Source organism: Drosophila simulans, chromosome 3L, assembly GCF_016746395.2.
Source record: "Drosophila simulans strain w501 chromosome 3L, Prin_Dsim_3.1, whole genome shotgun sequence".
NCBI lineage: Eukaryota > Metazoa > Arthropoda > Insecta > Diptera > Drosophilidae > Drosophila > Drosophila simulans.
In genome coordinates this window covers 1,777,503-1,797,950 of record NC_052522.2, presented here as the reverse complement: position 1 = coordinate 1,797,950, position 20,448 = coordinate 1,777,503, and the positions used below count along the sequence as shown (strand labels likewise).

The window sequence follows — 20,448 nt, the reverse complement described above, 5'->3', positions numbered from 1 at the left end:
GCTGGCCGACTCCTATATATAAAACATATGGCCATTTATATATGGTACTACTGGTATATATATATATGTGCCGGCACACAGGTTGCCAAAGTGGACAATTTAATGTGGCTGTCATGTTAAATGCCAAGCCAATAATTTAAGCCTCATTTTTCGTGGCTAAGAAATGCTTCAGCTGGGTGGCAAACAGTTCAAAGGAAATGGTGCTCTTACAAATAAATTCCGAATAAGAATCAAGTAATATGGGGCATAAAACAATGAAATGGCATGCGGTTTAGTATAGCCACCACACACTTAACACTTTGTTCGTAGTATAAAATAATGAGGAAGAACATTAGTCTACAGAATAATTTACTTTCAAGCCAATTTAAATCTATAAAGCTGTTCACTTAAAACCAGACCCATTAAAAATAAGGAAGAAGTACAAAAAGCCATAAACCTAGTTTCCAATTTTAATATTCTGCTGAACATAATAAATCTTGCGAGCAACGTCCAATTGCATTTCATTAACAGCCAATTTAAAATAATCGACCATGATTACTTCCGTCTGGTGGCCAAACAAACTAACTTATTAATTGAGCCCGACCACGTGCCCAACTCCCAGTTGATCGGCATCGATCGGACTTAGTTCACTCGAAGCGATTTGTGAAACCACAAATAAATCTATTTTGCAAACCCTCTTGAACCCCGTTTTGCAAACCGCAAATAATGTTTTCAATAAACAATGTGTTTTTGCTACGAGCCAGCTCAAAATTAAGCCATAAAAGTCTGCCGAGAGGTGAGCATCCGAAACCGGCTAAACCGAGAGCTCTTTGGCATCTATTATTGACGTTGGAGGCTGTTTAGCGGCTGTTGCCTGAATAGTTGCCAAATTCAGCATTCAGGCATTACAAAACACCCAAGTAAGATGTAATAGCCAAACTACTTGTTTCTCGCTGCTGATTCTATTGATGCCCAATGCGACCATGTTGGCCATAAAGATGCAAAGCCACACGACCCTTCCAAACAAGTGATTGTTGTCGCTGGGACACGTTTTTAGTGTGCTTTTCGAAAAATATTGCAAAATGAGTTACAAGCACGTGTGCTGTGCCAGTGTGTGTGTCATTGACTGATGGAGCAGCAAATCAGAACATTTGGGTTACAGGGTAGAGCTGGTAGTGCTCCATGGTGACAAGCCATTTGCATATGATAAAATAAGTATAAAATAAGTAATCAAATCAAGTATAATAGTTGTCATCATAGGGATTCATCATATATAATATTCGAACTTTACCATGTTAGTTCTTAAAATCAGTTTGGCCCCGGTATACCCACAATACCCATTACTTACAACCCAGCTGAGGCAGCTCCATTTGATGCGTCACTTTTACTATCAGCACTGCAAAATCTTCGCTCCGCTCGCAAAACCGAAAAGTAACCAGCCGCCGAGTAATAATACAGATTGAAGGCGCACATCGTTTGTCGATTTTTCAGTCTGAGTCTGGGATATATATGTATATAGACGGGGATATGGCGGGGCTATGGTTATTATGGCTGTGGATTTACGAATTTTGCAAGGCTGCCGATCGCTGATGCAGTTTTGCAGGCTGTTTTTGTGTTTTGTGCGATGTTTGAAACTAATTTGCGGTTGCAAGCCCGTTTTGTGTGTGCTCAAAGTGCGGCATCATGCCCTTTTGTCTGCTAGGTGAATCGTTATTGAATTGGATTCAGGGAACTGCTGCAAAAGTTAATTAAATCACCCAGTGCACGGCAGGGGAAGAATTGCAAAAGAGAATGATCTAATAGTCGGGCCCCCGGCCACCAGACTTATGGATATAGACACAGATTTAGTTGTGCACACACGGAGGGGCATATAATTATGGGGCACCACGATGTTCGTGCGCAGGAGAATCCGAGGCACCGCGTTGACAATCTAAAATCCCAGACACATCTCACCTCATCTGCCGGCTGTCGTAAATAAACCCAAGAGCTCTCCGCTCCAAACACTTCAGAGCAAGTGTGGCAGCCCAGCAAAGTGGTTCAGTTTTCAAGTGTTTGCCATTGATATTACGGCCCACACATAGCAACTACGAACTGGCAGTTGGCAACTGGCAACTTGCCACCAGCAACTTGCGGCTTGCAAGTGAAAAAAAAACAGCAAAAGTAAGTGGCCCTCTGTGGAAGGAAGTCGTTTGATTATTTTTTGGGTGGACCTCCTTAATTTCGGGACTTTCATTTCTCAAACATTCGGCCAAAAGATGAAAAATCTTATTAAAACAAGCCCAGAAATCGCTAACAATTACTCATAGTTTTTCAATTTGCATAAGGCAAGGTTCAATAACATAAATTGCCAGCCATCAATATCGCCATTCAGATTCGCTTTTCACGTTCGGCTCAGTTTTCAGTTAACTCGGCAGTAGCATTTCCCCTTCGAATGGCCAAGGAAACTGAAACTTTCATATGCACAATTTCGGATCTCCGTGAACTTAACTTTGCGTCCTGATTTTTTGGGCAACTTGGCCGTTTTCCGCAATTGTCACATGCAATTGTCATTGCCATTGCGGCTTTGCTTGCGGCTCTGTTTTTCGATTACTTTTTTTGATTCGGGATTTATATTCGCCCGCTGCCCATTTGGAGCACATTATGTAAATTCGGTGCATTTAAAACGGGTTTCAGTTTTGTTGCTCAGTTGCTCGCAACATTTCTGCGATTCGTATCGCATCTGAGTGCTTTTCGGCCCGCTTTTTAGCCGTCCTAGCCATGCATTTTAATTGGGAAGTGCAGCAACACGACTCCCGGCCAGGAAAGGCCATAAAAGGCCTGTGTTTTTGCGGCTTGGGAATGGGAATGCCTCTGGTATGGGTATCCCAGTCCGAATCCATGAGGGGAGAGGGGAGAAAGGCTCAGCCAAGTGTGCTCACGACTGCGGCCTTGAAAGCGGTCTTCTTCTGTACCCATGACATTATGCAATCCCCCCGCTCTCGATCTCGATTCCGATCTCCACTTCGTAGAAGGGGAAGTGAGTGAACCAGGCCGAACCGCCGAATGTGGCCAACAACCCGGGATGGCGGCTCAAATTGCGGAAGATGAAAAGCCAGATTATGACCGTAGTTGTAGTAGAATGTTCGTAGAATGTCGACTGGGCTTAATGGGTCCCCTAAACGGAAACATGACAAACCGTCAAGATTATAAAAGTTTGTTCAAGATGTTAAGCGAATGATTAAATCTGAATTATTTATTTGTTGCAAACTTTACAAATGTACCAAATTGCTTACATACTAAAATCATAATTGTGTATTTATATATTTGGATACTTTTATAATAATCATACATTTGGCTTAATTTATTGCGGAAATTATGATGGCAAAGGCGAAATTACTTGCTAGTTAAAGTTTTTAGATCATGTTACCTTTTCTGGCAAATGATTCGTATTAAGTTAATAGTGTTACCTCAATGAAATGGATGATTTCTTCTGCAGGCCTTCCAACTGAACCCCTTTCTAAATTAGGCAACATTTGACGATTTTTTATTGGCGTTTTCAACTGCTTTCTCCCATCATTCACGCCCCTTTGTACATTTCCCCAGCCAACGAGGCTGCCATTTCATCTTTCCCCCTTGGCAATTAAACGAAGTTCGCAATAAGCTCCACCATTTGAAACCCAACGGCAGCTCGGCGCAGCATTGACGACGACATTGGCTACGATTGCTATAAAGATAGCAACAAATAGCATTGGCTAAGGTTATATATCTGGGCACGACGAGTGGGGACACAGATATAGCCTCCGATCTCGAGTGTCGGCGGATAGCGTTGAGCAATGTTATGTGCGGCTGGCACCCGCATAACTGATGTCGTAGCTGGAAATGGTCAGGAGAGGGGATCCCAATGGGGCCCAGGGGTCCAAGGGGTCCACTCGGTGGCAGTTCATTATGTAAACAAAGCAAGGAAAACAAGAAATCTGGCTACAAATCAATAGAAAACGCAAGTGTTTTTATTTTTTCGCATCAGCCTGGCACGGCTCGGCTTCCGACCGACTGACAAACCGACTGACTGACCGAGTGCGGCTGCCTGGTCTGTGGCGGTGCCTCTGGATCTGGATCCCCATCTGGATCTGGAGCCGTGGATGTGTCGCTCGATCTGGAATTGGACCGGGCCGTCCCGTACCCCAAGTCGTTCCAGATATGAATAAACATTCGCCGCATGCTTGTCGGGCCTAATGGAGCGCGTGTGTCCAGGAGGCTGTTCGATTAAAGAAATGGAAACGAAAATGCTTTGTCGTCCGATATTTCTCTTTCGCCATTTCGTTTCCATTTTATTACATTGCAATTAGCCAGTCAAAAGAAACAAGTTGTCCTGGTCCAGCCTGTTTATATCTTTGGGCCAGAGCTCTGGATTTTTCCCCAGTGCATTTGGCATTTCCAAGGCGGAGATGGGCCGGCAAAACGTGCCCTAACTCACCGTAGATTATCGGTTCGATTCTCTGAATTATGGAAGTCAGCCACCCAGCCGACCCCGCAATTAACGACAGTTTGGACGGGCCCAGTTTGGGCGCCAAGATTCGTGGCCCAGAGGGATCCAGCATCCCACCATCCAGTCAGATCAATCTAGTTAGCTTCGTTTGCGCAATCCAACGGGGCGTATGCGTACTGCGGCCCATGGCCAATCAAAAGTTGGTGCAGCGGTCTAATTAGACAATTTCTTTATTACCAACGGATGATCTGCACAGAAAATATATTTTAAGAAATAATAAAGAAGAAGTGGGTGAAATGCCTACTGAATATTTAGTTAAGTGATGAAGTTTAAATCATACAAAAACTTAGATTACACGACTTACATTAAATCATACGCATAATTCATGTTTTCAAATACTACTTTTTTTAGAATCCATTTTTTACTAATATTGTAAGAAAACTAAAAACATTATTCTTTGGGTATCATTTTTTTGCCGGTGATTGGCGGCTTCGACTTGGCAGCCTTTCACAAAGACCCCGGGGCAATTACAGCTGTAACCAATCAAAAGGGCATTGGTTTTTATGAACTGAGCATCCGAGTGGGAAGACCAGGAACAAAACTGGGCAGAGGCGATGGCGATGCCGTCACCTGCTGTTCAAATCTTTGCATTGCCAGCGAAACGTGCCTCAAACGGCCAAAAAGGAGAATTAGTTAGCCATCATGATGCAAGAGAAAGAAAGTTGCCACTCGCGGCTCATAAACGGCAATCTCCTCGAAGACAAAGCCAAGCCCATGGATCGGGGTGTTGGGGCACAATAAGGGTCCAGGTGCCTGCTCTGGGTCAGAGCAATCCAATCGGGCGGCCAGTCACGTTAGGGCATGTTAGCCAACCGTCGGAGATCGCCAAGATCCATAATGTGCATATTGCCATGGGTTAGGGGCCTTTGTCTTTATCGACTGCTCGCTTTTTGACACTAAATTGCCTTGACTAAGTCTCTTGCCCCTAACGAAGTGTGAAAGATGCTGGTCTTTGATTCGCTTTGATTGCCCAACTTGTGGCATGCACCACCAGTCCGCCAGTCCACCAGTCCGCCAGTCCACCAGTCCACCGGTCGACCGTCCAATACACACCAGCGTTTTTGGCTGCTGTGCACCGTGAAGATGTAGTTAACAACGTGACTATGTAATCAGCATCGCTCCAGCCGCTAGGAAGTGGCTGCTCCGAGCTTTCAACTGCTGCCGTAACAGCAAAGTGCAAATGATTTTCACCCCGACCACTCCTCCGGGGCCAATCTCCGGTCAGCACTGGGCGCCCACTCTTCTCGGCCACTTCGTTATGTTTCTAATCAAATTAATTTCGGCAGCAGCTCATGCCCACGTGTCCGGTCAGCATGGCATATGGATGGGGATTCGGCTTCGTGGTCCTCTGTCTGCTGCATATTGCGCATACGCAGCGTGGTCCGGCTGGGCACATCGAGTTTTACAGCGATTATGGCAGAAATCATGACGAGGAAAGGGTGAGTCTGGCATCTGTTTCACAACAATACGAGTTGGGTTTAATAAAAGCCTTATTATGATAAACTAACATAATGCTCCTTTTTTGATTTATTGAATATGCCTTAAATTAATATCTATAAAATCCACAACTGATATGCACCTTTTCAGTCTACTTGTTTTATTTGCACATTCAACCGATTTATTTATTGCCTTGTGTGTTTATCTACCAACTCATCAGACCTGATAAATATAATAATTAGCACTGCAAACATTGTTTGACACAATGACACAACTTTTAAGTGACACAGATCGGAGAATGAAATAGCATCTGTCTTATTCCCAGCTCCACTACGCGCATCAGTACCACATCTCCGACGTGGCCAGTCGGGTGCACATCCTGCATCGAGAGCAGCGCCATGGCGACTACGTCTCCGGGTCGTACTCCCACCTAGAGCCCAGTGGACACATTCGCAGTGTGCACTACGAGGTGCGAGGAGCCAACCGGGGATTCAAGGCCGTGGTTGAGCAGCGAACCGGGAACAGTCGGGTGCACCAGGCGCTGGAATTCCGGAGCAGGCAACCGATCCGGGCTCTGGCTATAGCCGAGCCTGTGGCATTTGTGATTTAAGGCGTCCAGCGGCGTGAAACCGGCCCGTTAAAGCAAAAAAGCGACAAGCGAAATATTTGTCTTGTTTTACGCAGCCGTAAATTGCAAAATGTTTAATTGTCTTTCAATGACTTCGCTGACTTGTTAAGTGAATTTCGTATTTGAAATTTAAATTGATTTCGGGAGGGGACCATAAAATGTAAACGAACAATTTTATTAGACTTAAAATGTAAATATTTTGGGGCTATAATTCAAGCCAAGTGGCGTGAATGAATAAAATTATTTCCCTTTTGTTTTCGGAGACAAACAAACAACTAGATGCAAACGGATTCTGCCTATTATCTTTCAGCTTCTTTTGTTCAAAGAAATTTATGGCTACCCTTAGCATCCCCACTATCTGCAAACCAATCTTGAGGTCTTTTAGCTTGAGTAATTGTTTGAGCCAAAGGAAAAAACGGTATTAAATTAAACACTTAGAGAATCAGCTACTACCGATGTTAGCAGCCAAATATGAATTTCATGCTTAATTATAATAAATTAACCGTCTCTATATATGGTTGACTAAACCCGTCGACAAGCTGAAACTGGGTTAACGACACCTATACAAAGTCGGGAGCCGGGCATAAATCAAATATTTTTGGCTGCAGCAGAAGAATGATTGTGTTTTTGTTAGCATTTCGAGCTAATTATATTGTTTCCATTGCTGTCGCTGACGTTCCGTGGTCAGGGTCTTAAGACGCCGCTCTGTGATCACTGATCAGCTTAAATGATGGCCCAGAAGCCGCCGCCGTTCAACGACACCGCTAATTGCAACGGCTAATTGCCGTATGTTTTGTTGGCACTGCTTTTTGTGCCCAGTTTTGAGTGCCTGCGGCTACAAAAAGTCGTTCAAGAAAGCGCCAATCAGTGGTGGGTCCGTTAATCCGTTTGACAGCTCACCTTGTCCGGCTTGCCCTTTTGCTGACCCCCGGGAGCAATTAAAAGGCAATTTAGGCGCCATCCTAGTGGGATTGCCCTCTCAACTGTTTCCCTTTAACTTTTTATCTCTCATTTGCGCAGTTAAATTTCTCCAAGTTATCTCACATGCATCTGCCAAGTTCGTCGCCTAAGTCTTTCGTTCGTGGCGTTGCATAATTACGTTTGTTTGACTAACTCTCACTAACAGTTTTATTTATTTATTTTTGGTTGGGTCACAAAATAGTTTTATTTGTGTAGATTTTTGAAAAAAAACTGTTTTTCTAATTTAGCTGCTTAGAAGAATGCTATTCGCTATTCATTAACTCCAATTAGTCTCTGGACTGACCATCTCAAGCTAGTTACCCAATATTTAATTTCGATCATGTGGTTTAATTTACTTTTATGTTCCCTTTTTTCCCCGCCAGTAATTAGTTTTATTAGTCTTCTCAGCCCAACACAATTTCCCAGATAAAGTTCGTTGCCTAAGTCTTTTGATTTTTTTGCTAAATGGTTAATTTCAATTACTATGTCCAACATAGCTGCCCATCTGAAGTTCCACGTTCCTTAATTTCGATTACGTTTTATTATGGGATGTTTAATTTTATTAATAGTTATTTACAACATTGTGGGCAAGTCTTAAAGGTAATGTTCGCTTAAATGTTTGCTTGTTTTTCAGCTGCTAGCCGTCGATCGCGCCCGCTCAACTGGTCTGCAACGAGTTTTGCCCCTGCTGGAGCTTCTTCAGCGCCTTCTTCTCCTGCTCCATGTGCAGCTGGAGGAGCTTCTTCTGCTTGCTGTGCTTCTTCAGATGGGCGCTCTTCTCGTGTGCCAGCTTGTAATTGGCAATTGTTGTGGGCTGCTGCGTGCTCGTAGATGTTGTCGTCGATGCGGCAGTTGTGGTGCTGTCTGCGGATGGAAGTGGTGCTGGTGTGGTGGTGGTGCTGGTGGCTGTTGAGGTGCTGGAAGTGGTGCTTGTCGTGGAGGAACTGAGAGCCTGAGACCGCGACTGAGCCTGCTCCTCGTCGAGCCGCTTCTCGAGCTCCGCCTGCCATTCCAAGGCCTTCTCCTCCACCGGCAACTGCTGCAACTGCAACGAGATGATGCATGCGATTATGACATGGACATGAATGTGGATGTGGATGTGAATGTGGATGGGGCAAGATGATTGTGAAAGGGATAGTGAGCGGCATGTTTGCGATGCGGGGGTGTCTGACTGGATCGGGCTGAAAGGCATTGCAATTTACAGTGTCAAAAGCGGGGTTCGTGTCTGAGGTGTCTGGCTTTAATCTCTTGTACAATTATATATAGGTAGTTCTAAATGCATATCGGGTATCGGCGGTTCAATAGCGCAGATATCGCTTGCGACTCTCGTATTGCCTTACATAGTTCCAGGGGTACGCGTACTTGGCCTTCTCGTAGGCCTTGTACTTCTTGGTCTTCGCGTTGTATTTGCCCTGCAGCTTGTCGGGCACAATCGCCGTATACTTGATGCCCACTCCGGGCACATACTGTGCGGCCAGTCCCGGCACGGAGGTCACTCCTCCGCTGTAGGAATTGCTGGCCAGCTGGCCGTAGTTGTTGCCCTTGGGCGGCAGGTTGTTGTAGTTGGGCGGAGCATAGGGTCCTGCGGGAATCGCCCAGGTCCTTGGTCTCGAAGGCGGTGGCAACACGTAGCTGTGGTGGAAGAACGAAGGTTTGATTGATATAATTAATATCATTACCGACTTTATTGACGATTTTATTGTCATTTGATTTAAGTAATAAAGCCTCAGAGGCATTAAAGTAATGACTTCGGATGATTTCCATAAAAGGGTTATTATAAAATGTATTGCAGTTGCTGAAAATCTATTAATAATGCGAGACAACATTGTATGGCAGTCTTATAAATATTCAAATGTAATATAATATCACCGTTGCCACTTCATTTTCTCTACATCTGGCCGCAGGCGAAAATCCGAAAAAACCAGGAATTCAATTTATTTATATAAACAATTTATACAAATGGCAGATTGACCCTTGCAGCTAGTTTTTCTGGTTATGGATCTCTGCGAAACCCGTTTGCACTTACACATAGGGATTGGGGTTGGGTACGTCATCGCTCTGGTCCTCCCAGACGGGCGCTGGATCCCGGTATGGCTTCCTTGGCGGCTGCGGAGTGGTGCGCGGCGGAGGTGGTGCTATGGGTCCTGTGTTGGTGCCCCAGTCCACCCGGATGGCCTGCGCGTGGAGGCTGAAACTGGCGACTGTGGCGACTAGCAGCAGGCAAGGAGTGAGCTGGAAAACGAGTTTGGATACGGATGAGTGTGGGAATCCTCGCCAGAAAGTGCTTTGCATTGTTTTGTTTGGCAAATTGTTACACGATTCCGCGCCCGATATCAGTTAGAACCGACCAGATCGAGATTAACCGACTCGAGATTCAAAACAAATGTCATAAAACCTGCTTCGCCTTATCATCGACACAACCTCGAATCGATGATCAATTAAAATCGCTTTATTTAGTCGCATGGCAAATTGGACACAGACTCGGCCAAATCAATTTCAATTTGAGGCAAACAAACAGTTCGCACTTGAACTCGAATCGAAATCGAGTGTGTATAACTCGAATGTAATAACAATAATTACATAAAGAAAATGCCCCGCGTCGCCACTTCTCTTGCTCATAAAACAATGTCAAGTGTTAAATTGCTGCAGGTGCTTGAGTTTTTGTTTGACAAAAAAGGCTATCAAATATTCAAAGAAATTACTTACTTTATTGTTTGCTGATTGCCTTGCACTTTGCTCAGATGTTTGGCCCATGAATCGCAATTACCCATAAATATGTATGACGACTGTTTGTTGGGTTAATTGAATTACCCGCTCAAAAAAATAGATTTATTGTTGATTAATTACATTCAGTTCAAGTTTTTATACCATTCCCAGTGCCGTTTGACACTTTTTATGCGATTCTCAAATCGATTACAATGGACAAAGCTGCAGAATGCGACATTATTTATGGTTAGATCTGTTTTCCCCCCGCCGTCTCTCGCATTGATTGCCGCCGAGTGTTTGCTTAACTAATGAGCCTCGAGGAAGTGTGTGCTCCAGCTCAAGACAGCCGCCAAACGCACCCAGCCCCAACCCCAACCCCAATCCCAATCCAAAACCATGCCGGCAATATAATACGGGGCTAAACCTTTGGGGCCAAGTATGGTCATTAGTTACCTCACGGCATGGAGTTATGGCCCGGCTGGGAGGATAGGCATCTGGCTACAAATTTGTCAGCACAGTAAACGCCAAAAATGGATTCGATAACGCTGATGTATGGATACCATATGGCTCGGCTCAGGACAACGCGGGCTGCGCTTTTATTGACCAATTTGAGGGGCTGGGATTCTTGTGGCGACTACCAATCGATCTATATCGATTTCTTTGGTTTCCCATGATTGACAAAACAATTGATTAATTGTGAGCTAATTGTAAAAGTACACAGATAAAATTCAGTGGTAATGTGACTCATGAAACTGGTACCATTTTAATGCCAGTATTTTTCAAATGTACTCATCATTAACCTTCCTTGGCAATTGCATAATTTATTATTTTAATTTTAAATCAACAAGCTCGGAGATGTCATAATAGCAGAGTGACAGATCGACCTATTGTGCAATTCTTCGGGGTGCAATCGCTGGTCCACAAATTGCACGTTTGATAACAACATAACCCCAATGTGGGATCGTGAGGTGGCTAATTCCAGCAATTATGTACCACACTTGCCCCGAAGAGGCAGCGGTTAAGCTGTCGGCGGGCTCGACTATCCCCCGTTTTGGCTAATTGATTGACAATTTTGCATTGACAAGCACTTATTTGCTATGCACAATGCATATTGGCGTGAGCCGCCGGTTGCAGCAATACCTGTCCGCCGATCGGCGCTGTCATCGCTTGTGTGCAATCATAAAAACACGCAGAAATCAAGGCCGGCATTAACGATAGCTGCTCCGTACATGCCAAGTTTCGCCTGCTATCCTAAATCCATGGTGGAGGTTGTCATAAAAATAAGGTGAAGCCGAGACGAGTCCAGAAAGCAAATGACGGCTATCTGTTTGTATAAGAAGATACACTCTCCATTTCAAACTGATTTTGAAGTGTATCCTCGGATTTGTATGCCAAACGCTCCGATTCCCTTTTCTGCTAATATAGTAACTAAGCAAAAGCTCATACTAATTGGGCACTATTTATGCTTATAAAACATGTATATCGCGACATTTACGTCTCATTCGATCGGTTTTATTCGGTGTCTGCCCCATCATGGTGTTCAAAGGCACAATTCCGAGGCAGTAATCAAAAAGCGGCGCGGACAACTATTCCGATTGAGCCAGGTCTCAACACGTTTTGCTCCGTTTTGAAAACCTTTTAATGGCTCCAGTTTGACAAGACCTGTTATTAGGCGGCATGAGAAGCCATAAACTCGGATTTGTGTAACAATGGACGCCCTGCCGGCAGTGTCACTTCCGACAGACAAAATAGCGCTGACCCTGAACTTGAGCGGATCGCAGATGGTGGATGGTGGAAGGTGGCAAACACTGCCGTAACCGAGATCGTTTCTGGCTTTTCTCGTTCCTATTCTTGGCCACCGAATGGCTTCGCAACTGCGCAACTGCGGTTGAATGAACCTCGTAATGGGGACCCTCCTTTTGGGTCGTAACTCCGTTTACGAATACCGGGCACTCCTCTGCGGTCCGGAGCGATCTTGATCTGGCGATCGTAATGGTAATGAGCAGCAGCCGCCCGTGGGCGTACCGAGGTGCTGCTCACTAATTAAAAACAATCAATAAAGCCTAAGTAAACGCCGCTATACACGGCCAGCACTGCACCGCATTATCATTACCTTTGATTAACGCAGTTTAGACCGAAAATAATCATTTATTATCATGCTGACCTGGGCTGCAGTTATGCTTGGTGCAGCGCGCTTTGTTCCAGTCTCAAATTAAGTGCTTAGTCGAAATATTTTGCGAAATTTGTGCAGCCAAAAAACAAAACATAAAAAAAAACAGCCAGCTCGTGCTTGTGTTTTTTTGGGTCAAGCTTAGATTTAATTTAATGTGGCCAAAATAAAAGAAAAGCCTGCTTAGCCAGCTGACTCTGGCTTAGTGTGGATTATAGTGGCTTATTCGGCTGCAGTGGATAAATCGCCCGAGATCTGGGTTTCTTATAGTTATTGTAAATCTCTTTTATTACACAACATTATCGAAAACAGAGTGAAACAGAGTTTAACGCTTGCATTTGGCGCGTTCGAATTGTAATTCGATAATAAGTATGCCATAATCATTTTTTAAACGCCCTAATTGAAATAATTCATATTGGCTTATGGGCTTATGGGGGTACCCCTCATGAGTAGTTGGATACGAGTGGTTTTCTGTCTTAGTGGTTCGTGCGGGCCGAAACACTGCAGTTTAATTATGAATACGGGCCATATTATGTTTTTTACCAGTTACCATTTGTGAATTGCACTTTTTGCAATGCGGGCGTGAGGCGAAAGCCCCGAAAACAATAATGATAAATGGTTATTCCCTAAGCCTGGAAATCGTGTCAAGAGTGGGTGATGAAAGTAAGTCAATGATATAAAGACTGTACATGCTCAATTACCGAAGTCCGCTTAATGAAAGCGAAGCAGAGATGCGAAAACACAGATCATTCATCAATCAATCAATGGGAATTCAAGACGCTAGGTGGCATACAATGAACTGTCTTCGAAAGAAAGAAAGAGATCTGGAGCGGATTACTCCAGTTATGGCACTGCTTTTAAGTCCCACAATCAATTATGCTCTTCGGCCTGCTATTCAGATTTTGAAAAGGTCATGAGAAGATAATCAAGCGATCACGATTGGAAGTCGATTAACGAAATAAGATGATAATTTATTACAAAATGATGGCCCACTGGAGTGGATCGCTTTACATAATGAAGCAAACAAAACGTTTAGCAATGCACAAAAAGGCATTGAAAATATATGTTGTTTTACTTCCTCGTCATTAATTTATATTTATGTCCATACAAACTCATATTAATCGATTTGCAGAGATTTTCCAAGCATAAACTTTGCCTAGTCACACCAAGCAACATCCTTTTCTCTTAGCAGATCTATGAGATCTTCTTTTTGTTTAAGACGTGCTAAGCCCCATAATTAAGTGACTTGGAAAACAACATTTGCTTGACTAGTTGATCCCAACAATAGCTATTCCTCGTGTAGGGTTTTCCAAGCATAAACTTGGCTTAGTCATAGCGAGTAAGTACATCCGCTTGGCGCACTTAGTACATCCAATTCCAGCAAGCTGGAAATGCCAGATGAGATCAGATTGAGTACTTTATCAATTGGGGCGAAGTGGGAGGATAACCACTGTTGGCGTGAAAACATCATCCATAAATCTGGCTGCCACATATCGCAACGTAGGTGATCATTAAATTTACATCTTAATGGCTTCTGGTGCAGAACGAGAGAAGACATCCGGCAGATCACTGAACTGGGTCCAACTACGATGGCCAAGTGTCCGAGTGACCTTCAGACCGAGTCGAGAATCATAAATAGGGGGCTTAAGAATGACTTCATCTGCCCGATGTCGAACAGGCGAAGCGTGTCACGTAATTAGCCCCAGCATTTTTACAACGCGCTCTCATTTGCATATCAAGCACGGGCCTAGCCTCCGATTCAGGTTCGGAATGAGATTCAGTTTCGCTTTCAGTTTTAGTTGAAGTTGTCGACTTGTCGTTCTTCCAGATACAAATCCATCTTCATCAGATCGGATCGGAAGATTGAAGTGGAGTGGAGAGCAGAGGCGCCAAAAGTTCAAGGCCCGGCAAATTGTCGCTTGTTCAGTGCAATGGCTGTGCCTAGCCATCCATCAATTAGGCAAAGTAACCTTGATGAATCGCAGAACGAACAGCAGCCCACCGAAACCCCCCAAAAGCGCACTTAGGAGGCTAGGTAGCGTTAAATTCGAACATGGCTCTTTGACGCCAAATCATTATTTCGTGGCTGGAGTTTCGTTTTACTTTTTGGCTGCGCTCGTTTGTCACAAGCTGGCAAACTCGTTTCCATTTTATGTTTCTGCCAGCTTATAAGCATTTGTTCGACTTATATTGTTATTTTGCCCGGCTGCCATTAGATTCGGTTTTCAGTGCATTGCTACACAGCATTCACAATGTGCCGGGTGTGCAAAAGGCAAAAGGAGGTGAAGTACCGAAAACAATCTTCGATTCAAGCTTCCTCATCAGTCTGAAGAGTGCACTGCGAGAAAATACTCACGACTTTACAATCAATTATTTTGATTTGAAAACATTCAGTATTTTACTTTAAATTATAACTAAAGTTATTCAGTTTATGCTTGATTAGCATTACATATGATAGAAACCTACTCTAAACCAGCTGAAGAACTTCTTATTTATTTTAAGCACTTTAGCATAAAATATTAAAGTATTTAGTAGTAATTATTTATTTTCTGTGTTCAGTTCGCCATAACCTTGTGCTGGGAGATCGGCACACCAGCTTTTTGATCTGTCTGCTCGGTGGCAGATGTGTCTTGAGTTATGATAGCTGATTGGCAGCGATTTGTCTTGGTTTTGGTGAAGGTGCCTGCCAGACGCATTATCGATCGGATTTTGGGGCTCCTCCAAGTGTTTCTGGTTTCGAAATATAGAATGTCTAGTATCGGCTTACAAAATGAGGAGGTTAAGTGATCTTTGAAGTGTGCTTAGGAGTGGATAGATTTAAGATAGACTAGAGAATATCTGCGAAGCTTTCTCTCCCTTCTAAAATCAAGTTTCCCATGCCAAAATCGAATATTTCGCATAGGTGAAATCTCGAGATTTGCATACTTTCCCAGGCAAACAAATAGATGGCTAGAAAAGCAATGTGATTATGCACTTTGATTAATTGCCACACAGTTCCCATGCTATTTCAGACATCAGACTTCGGAGAAGTTCAGCCCAAGTCAAGTCCATATCCATAACAAAAGAATAATAAACAATAATCGATGGCCAAAAAAAATGATTTGCAAATCGCATAACCAAAATTTATAAGCAAACCAGACGTGGGAGTCAATCAGCCGCACAAACAGAACAAAAACAAAAAAGGCCAGAAAAAAAGTATTAATAAATAAGTAGACATCATGTTGATTTCAATTACGCTGCCAAATTGCGCATTTTGAACCTGCTCAATGGGGTTAATGAAATTTCAGTTCTTTTCAAAGGTAAATTTCTTGTTTTTCTCCTCAAATTCAAGACTGGCCATGGTGCGTAGGTGGATTCTATTTGCACAACAGGCATTGTTCTCCATCGGATTTGTTCCCAGACAAACTGACGGAGCACAGCAAACTTGACCTTTTTCCTCACCCAGCACTGAGATGCTGAATTTGCTGATGCTGATTTCACCCGACATGCAAGGGGCGTGGTCGGCTTTTAATTAACACGAAAAATGGGCAAATTAAATACTCGTACTTTGATCGCGAATAAACTCGATAGATGACTCGAGAAGCATTTACAGAAGCTGAGTCTCGAAAGTTGCGCAATACATTTGAGACTCGGATAAACCTGGCTTCTGAACTAGATTCGAAGATTTTCAAGGAGATATGTCAATGATTCCCCCCACATGTGTGTCATAGCAATTTTAATTGCATTTTAAATTTGAAAATTGAATCAACAGGCTTCAGTTTGTAATATTTCAATTTCAATGCTTTTCCCTTTTTCCCCTTTATGTTGTCAAAACTTTTGTTGAGGAATAACATTAGTTAAGGAAATATGATACGATTTTCTGTCACATCAATCTTGTTCGGCACACTTGTAGTTTCATTTGTAACTTCATATCGGACCAGAGAATGTTAAAGTTCGCTCAACCCGATGGTATGGCCAATTTGGACAATGGTATCACTGGGAGATCTCCCCAAACGTTTCAGCCAAGTCATTCATTCTGGACATTCCGAAGTGGCTGCCAGATTTTGTGGGCCAGAGATCTGCATCACCGTAAATATGTCCCAGGGAACGCTCGAGGGCTCCACATTTTTGGCAGTTCGGCTTTTTGGTTTTTCGCTGGCCAGCTGATTGACTTCATCGCGATAGCAGGAGCTCATTGAATTTCTGGCATTTTGGGCGGCTGGGTTTCGCAAAGAAAAAAATGGAAAAATCCGTTGAGACCGAACAAAAACCTTCGAGACGTAATAACTTGCATTTTGAGTAGGGCACTTAATGCGTCTCGTTTCCTCAGTTTTTTTTAGCTTTTCAGTTTTCTCGCTCGTTTCAGTCCGACTAAGCTGGGCGCTAATCATAAATCTCAACGCAACAGCAAGTCAAGACGCCTAATCAACGGTTACGGACCCAAAAGTTAATGCCTGTCAGGCGGTTAAGTGTCTTGAACTTTTGGCCAGGAATGTTGTGAAAATGGAAAAATAAATAAATCGAAACGAATCGAATCGAATGGAATCGAACAGAGTTAAATCAATTCCAGCCCAAACAATGGCCCAGTGGTCAAGACAATGGGCTGGCTGTGTGTCCAGGAGGTCAATGTGCTACCGTTAGCGTTGAAAATGATTTCGGAGCGTGGCCAAAGTAGCATTTGATTGTTTTGTAAACAAACCGAAATCGGCCGATAATTTGTATAATTTGTGCTTTGTTTGCTTGCTGCATAAAATCAGCATTAGGGCATGCATACTGTATGATTTGTCAATCGCACAACCCATAATCTGAATCACAATGCAAAATGCTAGCTGACTGATAGCCAACCCGATCGAGTGTCGAAAGAAAAACGTAAATATTTAACTATATTTAATTTATTTACCCAAGATCGCGCAACAGCAGTGAACGCGTCTCCATTTCGCTTAAGGAAGTCATTTAAATTAACAAATTGCATATTAATATAATTATGCTCGGCTGCGGGAGCTTTGTCTGCGGCAAATGGCCAAAAACAGAATTATAAAAATAATCGAACACGTTAATTACTTAAATGATGTTGCACAAATATTGTTTTTGCCCGACGTATTTTGACAATTAACGACGCTGATTTCACTCTGCCCAGCGCAGAGCCTTTTCATTTCCGGTGAGACATCAGCGCGCAGCTTAACAAATGCACAAACATGAATCGCAATTCAAACTTGCCACAGAACAATGCGTACGGAATGAATGATAATCACTCGAATCGACATCCAACCGCACTCACATGGCCCATTGTGGGTCAATGCCTTTGTCAACTGCAATTTCTGTGTGCAGAAAGAGTGGTTTTATGTGCTTTGCCCTTGGCACTGCAGGCGAGCTCATGGGAATTATGATTTCATATTATATAATAAGTTCTATGTTCTCAGAAATATATGATTATCTGGCTTGAAGAGGGATTCGATGTTCTCAATAACCCGAAATAATTCATCTTTCAGGAATGTTCGTGCTGAACTCTTATACCTTCTTAAAAATAAGCCGAGCATTTATATATTTGAATTAAATATATTTATATTTCCCAGCTCATACGACAAGGTCCAATGACACGAATGCCTGGGAGTGGATTGCTCATGCGTTGATGCGAAATTTATGCAGTTGCTGGGAGTGTGTGTCAATTTCGTTGGACGATCGTGCATGCGGCTTAATTATTTCAAAAATTATGTGAGAGCAAACACAGAAGTCGAGAAATGCATAAATACCTGCACTGATTACCCCAAAACAACACGAGTCGATCGAATGGCGAGCTACACGTGTTTAAACTCGATTACGGAGCGGAAATCGACTTAATGTTAACAATGCATGAGTGTACTTACCATTTTGTGTCGATTGTGTTTGGTCAAATGAAACCCGAAACTTCTAAGTCGCTTAGCTGCAAAAATATTAGGTGAATTACTGAAGGGTTGAGCTTTGGGGTCTTTCACTACACAAAAATATGTTGGTTGCATTTAATGTAAAGTTAAACAATTTTGTTCGCTTTTAACTACAGTCACTGGTGTTGCACTTGAAGTTTTTGCATAACCTTTTGAGCGCGGAAAGTTGCTCGGCCGTCCTCCACAGGCAGATTTGTTATTAATTTAAAGCGATCAACTGGTCAGCCTCAGTGAGAAATCAGAAATCAGAAGTCACCTGCATTAACGACAGCCGACTGTTGCCTATGTACATACACCCGGGTATAGGTATATAGTAATTGTAGACGAGTCTGGCATATCGAATGCCGTGTGGGACAATATCAAATCAGATTTAAGGTAAATATCAAATGGAATGGGCCGCGCTCATTACGCAATCGCCTTACTTAGTTGGACCCTAGTGAACGGTTACTTTTGGCGGTGATTGTGTCTGCGATGACGCTGACTTTTGGCGTCTCAATTGCCAGTGTGTCCGTGGCAGCATTTGGCTTTCTGGCGGAGATCGAGGCGAGATCGAGATCGCGATCGCGATCGAGATTCGTTCCACACATGGCCGCCCTGATAAGAGGGTATGTGTTTCAGTACGAGGGGGAGTAGCGCTCGATTCGTGGCGCATGCGTAAGCGTTGGAACCAATTCAAATGACCATTTACCATTTTCTTGAAAATCTTAGGTACGGTTAATTTTCAATTGCCTTTGGCGTGGCGGCGGCTCTCGGTCTTTTTGGCCACACAGTGTCGCAAAGTTTGGCCGAATGTGAGCCGCATGCCACGCATTTTAAGTGCCGTCCAAGTCCCAGCTATTTGCGATCGTAAATATCCGAGGAGGAGGGCGTGCCAGTATGCACTGTGCGGCCAAAAAACGCCGGCCCATGTCACGGCTAACAGTCGGAACGTGACTATGTTTAGACGGACTCCGAGATTTTAGGCGTCAAAACTGGAGGCACTGGAGGTCAGCAGCTCAGCAGCTCAGCAGCCAGCGGTAGAATCTCTGGCAGGCCCAAACCCGTTCCGAGCTGTAATGAGCCCACCGATCAGGTGACCTTAGGTATTTGCTCTGCGGCCAATTTAAGGAACCGTGATATGTGCATAAATTAAAGCGTTTAACTTTTATAGAGCCGACAAACTAGTCGGAGAAGATGCTTCGCCTGGTCTTGAAAAATGCAAAACCAATTTGCGCAAATTAACAAGGTTTTATAATCATTGGCAACACCCAAGCTCAAGTACCCACAATTATCCGCCGCGGAGTCTGAGAAAACATTTCCGGCACATTAAACGCAAAAACTATACGGAGATAAAGCAAAACTAAATGTCAGTTGGCTGCCCGTGATAATAACAATAATAATTTGCGGCCTGTTCAAAACTCATTTCCAAGTTGCTGCATTTAAAGAGGCCATAAGCGTTTTTAACTTTTTCCCTCCCTTTATGCTACTCTATTTTATTTAGTTTATTTAGTTTTGCTGCAGAGAAAAGTCATGGGCGAGGTTTAATTTATGGCAGCTCGGGAAACTGATTTTTCTCTAGATTGCTTGTGCATATTTTTTTTTCGGCTATTTTGACAAATGCCTTAAGTGTTTGGTGCGTGCAAAACGGCGGAACGCCTTCAATTTTATTTATCTTTGTGGAATTGATTTATTTATTTGCATAAATTTAACACGCCTGCGACAGCAGCTGCGCTGCCTGCAGGCTATAAATTGTCTGCATTGCAGCACGCAAGTTCGTTGCCTGAGTCTTTTGTTTCTGTCGCTGATCTTAACGATCCTTTTATGTTTGCGTTTACTTGTATTTTTATTTTTACGTTTCTTGCTTTCTTGCACTTGGTCAGAACTTCACAACACACGTTTATTTTTAGCAATCATCATCATCAGTTAACACTGCACATACTTTGCCGCTGCTATCTGGTATCTGGTATCTGAAGGATATAGTATATTATACTGTTTATCTGCTGTGGGTATCTCGATATCGAACCGCTGTTTCTGCGCTAAAGCATGACAAAACTCATTGAAGACACGGGCCACACTGAAAGCAGCGAATGTGGTAGCATCAGCACAAAGTCTCCGTCTCCCGATTTGTCGGCCTCCGCTGGTCATCAGCTGGTTTGCGAATAAG

The 20,448-nt window shown here is 43.4% G+C and overlaps 2 protein-coding genes across 4 annotated transcripts; one reads left to right on the top strand and one right to left on the bottom strand.

Annotated features, from left to right (window-relative positions):
• Positions 1 to 1,950: 1,950 nt before the first annotated feature.
• Positions 1,951 to 6,855, top strand: LOC6736417 (cuticle protein 7). 2 transcript variants are annotated; one of them, XM_039293323.2, is made up of 3 exons: positions 1,951 to 2,139; positions 5,794 to 5,943; positions 6,267 to 6,855. In XM_039293323.2, the coding sequence occupies exons 2-3, from the start codon at positions 5,797 to 5,799 to the stop codon at positions 6,549 to 6,551; spliced, it is 432 nt and encodes a 143-aa protein (XP_039149257.1). In that variant the 5' UTR covers positions 1,951 to 2,139; positions 5,794 to 5,796; the 3' UTR covers positions 6,552 to 6,855. The 2 variants fall into 2 exon arrangements, with proteins under 2 accessions (XP_039149257.1, XP_016029920.1); XM_016170450.3 differs by having other exon boundaries at positions 1,965 to 2,139; positions 5,791 to 5,943.
• A 1,196-nt stretch (positions 6,856 to 8,051) lies between these two features.
• Positions 8,052 to 20,435, bottom strand: LOC6736416 (transcription elongation regulator 1). 2 transcript variants are annotated; one of them, XM_039293322.2, is made up of 5 exons: positions 20,120 to 20,435; positions 18,249 to 18,304; positions 9,556 to 9,761; positions 8,870 to 9,161; positions 8,052 to 8,574 (listed from the first exon to the last, which is right to left on the bottom strand). In XM_039293322.2, the coding sequence occupies exons 2-5, from the start codon at positions 18,249 to 18,251 to the stop codon at positions 8,188 to 8,190; spliced, it is 888 nt and encodes a 295-aa protein (XP_039149256.1). In that variant the 5' UTR covers positions 18,252 to 18,304; positions 20,120 to 20,435; the 3' UTR covers positions 8,052 to 8,187. The 2 variants fall into 2 exon arrangements, with proteins under 2 accessions (XP_039149256.1, XP_016029919.1); XM_016170654.3 differs by having other exon boundaries at positions 20,224 to 20,435.
• Positions 20,436 to 20,448: the final 13 nt, after the last annotated feature.

What these genes read in the sequence shown, in the direction of transcription:
- LOC6736417 (XM_039293323.2), top strand. Translation starts at nt 5,797, where the DNA reads ATGCCCACGTGTCCGGTCAGCATGGCATATGGATGGGGATTCGGCTTC. An exon ending in GAAATCATGACGAGGAAAGG is followed by an intron (nt 5,944 to 6,266) that starts GTGAGTCTGGCA and finishes TCTTATTCCCAG; the next exon opens with CTCCACTACGCGCATCAGTA.
- LOC6736416 (XM_039293322.2), bottom strand. An exon ending in CCCAACCCCAATCCCTATGT is followed by an intron (nt 9,162 to 9,555) that starts GTAAGTGCAAAC and finishes CTTCCACCACAG; the next exon opens with CTACGTGTTGCCACCGCCTT. An exon ending in ACGCGTACCCCTGGAACTAT is followed by an intron (nt 8,575 to 8,869) that starts GTAAGGCAATAC and finishes ATCTCGTTGCAG; the next exon opens with TTGCAGCAGTTGCCGGTGGA.